The sequence below is a fragment of the Chamaea fasciata genome, unplaced genomic scaffold (assembly GCF_029207755.1).
Source record: "Chamaea fasciata isolate MVZ Bird 193981 ecotype frontalis unplaced genomic scaffold, bChaFas1.0.hap1 SCAF_1, whole genome shotgun sequence".
Classification (NCBI taxonomy): Eukaryota; Metazoa; Chordata; class Aves; order Passeriformes; family Sylviidae; genus Chamaea; species Chamaea fasciata.
In genome coordinates, this window is record NW_027094086.1 from 97987269 (window position 1) to 97993372 (window position 6104).

Genomic DNA, 6104 nt, shown 5'->3' on the forward strand with positions numbered 1-6104 from the left:
GTGACATGCCACCCCCTAAATTTAAAAAAAAAAAAAAAAACAAAACAAAAAAAAACCACAAATCCCTAACACGTGAAGGTGGAGTTTGTCATAAGCTCCATGGCAGGGTTAAGCTAAGACTCTTTGTCAGCTTCATTTAACAGTCTTTTGCCAGCAGAATGAGACAAAAGGTTAAAGGAGGAAGAGCAGGGAGCACAGGAGAGGCAGCTGACAGAAGAAATGAGGGCATGAAGAAAGGAGAAGCTAGGTATGAAAACAGAAGAGCAGGGGGAGATTTTTAGGAGGTTTCCAAAGGGAATAACTCAGTTTTAAAGAGATATTGGGGAAATATTCACAAAAAGGCCAGGCAGACTGAGAAAATACAGCAGGGGCCAAACTGTTTGAGAATCCTGAGCAGGTGCACCCCAGTCTCATTGCAACGTGACAGTGCGGGTCAGGGACCACCAAGCCTTGCCACATGCTTCAGAAAAAAAGGCACGATTTGTTAAACCTTCATGCTGTACGTCCAGTTTTCTATAAATGGTTCTTTTATTTTGCCATGTCAAAAACCATGAAGGGATGTGAAAGAAGGAGTTCTTACAGATGGCATGAGGTTTGCTCCTATTATTCTGTGCTCTGGGGCAACAAGCTGCACTCAAAAAACCCCCACACTCCAAAAATCACACCCAGCCACATTACACAAAAACTACTTTTTGTAACCGTGCTATGTGTTATAACACCATCATTACTTCCTCATTGCTGCCTTCCTTTCCTTGCCTTTTCTTTTTTGTCCCTGGGTACCAGGTGCACTGGAGGGACTCAGATCAATACAGGACTGCATTTGTCATATAAACAATGCCATATTAACAACCAGAGGGCAGCTGTACCTTTAGGCAGGGATAGCACCAAATTCTGGCATGTTTGTCTGTGCAGCTAGACTGTTAAAAAGAAGCAACTACAGTGGAAATGCACCTACTGTGTGTGAAATGCTGGTGCAGAAATTTTTTCTTTACTTTTTTTTCCTATCTGTCTAACCTTCTGTGTTGATACATGAATGCTGGTACCCACTTAGAGGGATGCCAGATGATCAGTGCAGAATGAAGGTCCCAGGAGAAAGGCTCACGTGGTTTTCTCTGCCCCATGACGTCACTAGCAGATGGCATGGGTACCAGCTCTGGCAGTTGGCATCAATGTCACTTTTTAGAGATCAATGAGATAGTGCAGATATACACAGATCTAGACTCCAGCAGACGATGCGACATTCAGACTGAAAAGATTTGGAAGGCAAAAAATGAAAACTGATTGTTGAATGAAATAAAAACCTAAGGTAATACAAATAAAGATATATTTCAATTGGTGTTGGGTGTGCATGCAAGTGTTTAAAGATACAGTATCATTGTCTTGTATTTTGTGTATGCTATTTGCTGTCTAATAACTCCTAACATTTTATTCTTCTGATGCAATTACAAACTTTCATTGCTTTTATGTAATACTGCAAGTGTGTAGACAATACTGATAGAGCTGGTCTTTGACTGGGGTTTTTGTTTAATTTTATTCTGTTAAAAAGTCCCTGCCTTTACTTTGCTTGTCTCTTTGAAGTCCATGGGATACAAGCTTTTGCTGCTCCCAAACTGCAAACAAAAGCAAAGAAATTGGGAAAAGGAAATTATTTTTCCTTTCCAGGCTGGATTCTGAGCACACGTGCAGGATTACAGTCAGAATCTACAGACCGCTCCTGTCAGCTAAGAGCTGGAGGAAGACATCTGAGCCTCGCAGAACATAAACACTGCTATAGCGTGCAGGGAATTTTTCACCTCCCCCCCCCTTGATGGGAAAGAAAAAAAAAAGGAGAAAAGAACAAAAAAAAAAGCAAATAGGTTGATTCTAACTAAACAGATAATATCAAATAGAATTTTTGCTAGAAAAAGGCGAAAAAAAAAAGGTAGGGGAATTTTATTTCCTAACTCTACTCTGAATATGTTTAGCGTTAAATAATTCTGATTTTTGTCTTAATATGAAATAAGTATTATGTTATTTTAATACAAATAACTAGGAAAAATGCTTTGTTTTCAATTATATTACTAGCTGAGTGATTTGGGGGGTATATTCCATTTTTTTTCCTTCTCAGCCACTGTAACTTACTAAAGTTTAATATCTTGATACACAGAGGAAGAAATGTGGAGGGGAAAAACATACAATTTTGAAGTATAAGTCAAAAAGTGATTTTAAAATATTTATCATCAGGTAATAGAGATATGGCACTTTTTCAGTTTTAAAACTGCATTTCCCTCTCCTCATTTTTCCACCCAAGGGAATTTTAATTAATGAAATTTCTATATTGCTTTGTCATGTTTTGCATTTCTTTGAATTCCATGACGGTGAGAGTTTGAAGGGTTTGTTTAAAAATAAAATAAATGAGCAGGGAGCTAATTGTATATTTAAAATATTGATTTACTTCATATTTATCTGTGAGAAATGTGGCTTTTCAGTAGCAGGGTCAAATGTTTCAAGTGATTTTAGAATTCTCAACAGCTATTACTTTTTAAAAATGGGCATTTTCAACTGCCATTTTATTCCAAAAATATAGATTGAACATTTATACACACACACACACTCTCTCTCTCTTATACAGAGAGCTTACACACAGGCACAAATAAGGTGCATGAGGCTGTCTGTGTGAGTCGGGAAACTTTAAAAATGGAAATATTTAAACATTGTGCTGGCATTCTTTCAGGTAACTTAAGATTATAGAACCATGTTAACACTACCATTTGATGAGTCTGTTGTAATGCCAGAATCCCAGATGTGTAGAAAGTTTCCCAGAGAAAGTGATGACCAAAAGCAGATGAAGAACCCAGAAAGCTTTTCAAAGCAGATCATCCTCCGAGGAAAGAATATTAAAAGATCTCCTGGAGAAGACACAGAAAAAGAAGAGGAGGAGGAAGAGAGAGAAGAGGAGGATGAGAATGGCTTGCCAAGGCGCAGGGGTCTTAGGAAAAAAAAGACGAGCAAGATAAGGATGGAAAGGATTAAATTCAGGCGCCAAGAAGCCAATGCTAGAGAGAGGAACCGTATGCACGGCCTTAACGATGCTCTGGACAATTTAAGGAAGGTGGTCCCTTGTTATTCTAAAACACAAAAACTGTCCAAAATAGAAACTTTAAGACTAGCCAAGAACTATATTTGGGCTCTTTCTGAAATACTGCGAATTGGCAAGAGACCTGACCTGCTCACCTTTGTCCAAAACTTGTGCAAGGGTCTGTCCCAGCCAACTACAAACTTGGTGGCAGGATGCCTGCAACTGAATGCCAGAAGTTTCCTAATGGGCCAGGCAGGTGAAGGTGCCCATCATACCCGCACACCCTATTCCACCTTCTATCCTCCCTACCACAGCCCGGAGCTTGGCACCCCCGCAGGGCATGGGACTCTTGACAACTCTAAGTCCATGAAACCATACAATTACTGCAGCGCTTACGAGTCCTTCTATGAAAGCACTTCCCCTGAGTGTGCCAGCCCACAGTTTGAAGGTCCCTTAAGTCCTCCCCCAATTAACTATAATGGGATATTTTCCCTGAAGCAAGAGGAAAGCTTGGACTATGGTAAAAATTACAATTATGGCATGCATTACTGTGCAGTGCCACCCAGGGGTCCCCTTGGGCAGAGCTCGATGTTCAGGTTGCCTACGGAGAGCCACTTCCCTTACGACTTACATCTGCGCAACCAGCCTCTCACCATACAAGATGAATTGAATGCAGTTTTTCATAATTAATGAGGAAAATTAAAATAAACAGTGGTCATTCACCTCCCCATCTAATTAAGAGCAAGCAGATGCTTGGGCACTGCGTAATTGGGCACTGCACAATTCTATTTAAAATGTTTACTAGTTCCTAAAGTGTGTTTCAACTATTGTGAGCATTTCCTATGTATCAACAAACCCTTTTTATTATAAGTATTTTTTTTGTCTGTAATCACTGTGAGAATATGTTTCCTCCCAGAGCTTTTCTCTCTCCTTTTTGACTTTTTATTTCCCTATTTATTTGATTTGTTGAGCAGTGTGTCTGAACAATATTACTGAAATAAAAGCGTACACACTGTGTAAAGTCAATGTCTATTTTGATTGTATAGTAATTATACAAATGCATGTTACTGAAATCAGATAAATAAAAACTATGTATTTATAATTGGTAGAAAATATATATTATGTATTCAAGGACAACTGGATTAAAAGTATTAAGAACTTAAAAGTAATTATCCAGAACTGAGATGGGCTTGCAATATGCAGAGGTGAGAGGGCAGCAATATTGAAAGCTATGCAAAAACTAAAAGGCAAACAAACAAAAATACAAAATCATTTTTGGGTGGTTGGTTTTTGGTAAACTAAGGAAAAACAGTGATTGTCATTGACATTATTTAACTTGATTTTAGAGTGTTGCGGACAGGGGCCACATGATCATATTTAGAAGATGTTGTCAAAAAATTGCCTCAGTTATTTTGACCATATATAATCAGCACTTTTTGTTTGTATTATTATGACTTCAGATGTAAAGGTTTGTTTTAAAAATGTGTAACTGTGATTTCTCACTACGTCCTTAAAATGCAATTAAAGATACATGTTTCCACTTTTGAAATACATCTATTAGCTGTGATACTGTATTGTGTCTGGTACTTGTTATTTCATAGTATACAGCTGCTATTGATCTTGCCTACACATACCTTTCTTCCCAAGACACGCATAATGCTCAAGTCTGGAGTTGGAAGTCAAGAATTATCAGGGTGAATCTCATGCTATTTTCAGAAGGATGTATTAGTGATGCAGTAGATTCAAAATACCAGATAAATAGCTGTGTGCTAAATAAAACACAGGTTATGGGAAGGAAGTAACTTTGTATCTCAATGAAATGTGAAATTTCATATGGGGAAGGGCCCTGAGCTAACACACAGGACACTAGCTGCTCCTGCAGCTCTGGCTTGTGGGCTGGAGCACAAGAAACATAAGAACTTCAGAGAAAAAAATTCCTGGACATTGTTAAACGTAGTGTTGACTGACAAAAACAGCACCAGTAAACTATAGATGTGTATGCAACCCATACTAGTTTGGCAGCTACAAAGGTCTGCAGAGTCCTGCACACCTTAAAAGAGTTGAGCTTAGCTGAGCCCCAGCTGTTTTCTAACCAGCTGTAGCTATTTATCTATGTGCTCATGAGTAACAAAATGAATGAACCATTGATCTAAAAGCCAACGGTCTTTAAACCTCTCAATGAGCAAGACCTCTTTATTATGATGGATAAACAGCAGCTGTCTGACGTGCAAAAGTGCTCTGCTCTGAATGAGGAGGGAATACTTTTTTAAAAACTGTATAAGAAATGCAAATTTCACATGCAAGTTGGAAGCTCCTGGCTGAATCACAGTCTGGGTTGTCAATGACATATCAATCTCAGAGCCTCACTTGAGTACACAACTGGACAAAGAGGGGATGGGCCAATTTCTCCTGATAATTTGCCTAATGTCACAACCAAGACTTGTTTTAAACATTCTGCCCTGCCAAGCATTGCAGCTCCCTTGGGACAACCACAGCCTGAAGTTCATCTTTTCTAAGTAAGACCAGGCTGCCCCCAAAAGGAAAGGGGTAACATTTCCTGAATTTTGTATCGGGGTCTAAACGCTTTCAGGTTTGCAGAAGTAGAGGGACAAGCATGGGATTTTGTTCAACCAATATCCTCTCTAGGCACAAATAAGACACCAAAATGGAGTCCTTTGGAGCAGAGTCGTGGGCCAAATTTCAGAGATTTGTCTCAGGATCATTCCTCGTTTCCTCAAGGTCAGGCATGGAAGGCACAGGCAGCCATCTTCAACCTTGGATGGAAGGTTATGGTGATGACAGTCAACTCAAAAACATCCCCAGGTGTTCTGCACTGAACATAGAAGGGATTTGGGAAAAAAAGAAAACTCTAAAATAGATTGCATTTGCTGTTCCTCAGAATTAGCTGATATTTAGCAAGGCATGGAAAGGTGATGGGCGAGAGAAGGGGGAAGAAGCCAGTTGATGAGGTGAAAGCACACAATCTTGTGCACAGATTCATGCACACTGAGAAATAATAATATATAACAAGGAGCTGTAGGCAAGA

The 6104-nt window shown here is 39.3% G+C and overlaps 1 protein-coding gene across 3 annotated transcripts; it reads left to right on the plus strand.

Moving 5' to 3' along the window:
• The first annotated feature begins 1129 nt into the window (after positions 1-1129).
• On the plus strand, positions 1130-4618 carry NEUROD6 (neuronal differentiation 6). Of its 3 annotated transcripts, none has more exons than XM_066190547.1 (3): positions 1130-1306; positions 1663-1921; positions 2714-4618. In XM_066190547.1, the coding sequence occupies exon 3, from the start codon at positions 2735-2737 to the stop codon at positions 3746-3748; it is 1014 nt and encodes a 337-aa protein (XP_066046644.1). In that variant the 5' UTR covers positions 1130-1306; positions 1663-1921; positions 2714-2734; the 3' UTR covers positions 3749-4618. The 3 variants fall into 3 exon arrangements, with proteins under 3 accessions (XP_066046644.1, XP_066046646.1, XP_066046645.1); XM_066190549.1 differs by having other exon boundaries at positions 2775-4618; XM_066190548.1 differs by lacking the exon at positions 1663-1921.
• The last annotated feature ends 1486 nt before the right edge of the window (positions 4619-6104 follow it).

Coding starts and splice junctions, on each gene's coding strand:
- NEUROD6 (XM_066190547.1), top strand. CDS start 2,735: ATGTTAACACTACCATTTGATGAGTCTGTTGTAATGCCAGAATCCCAG.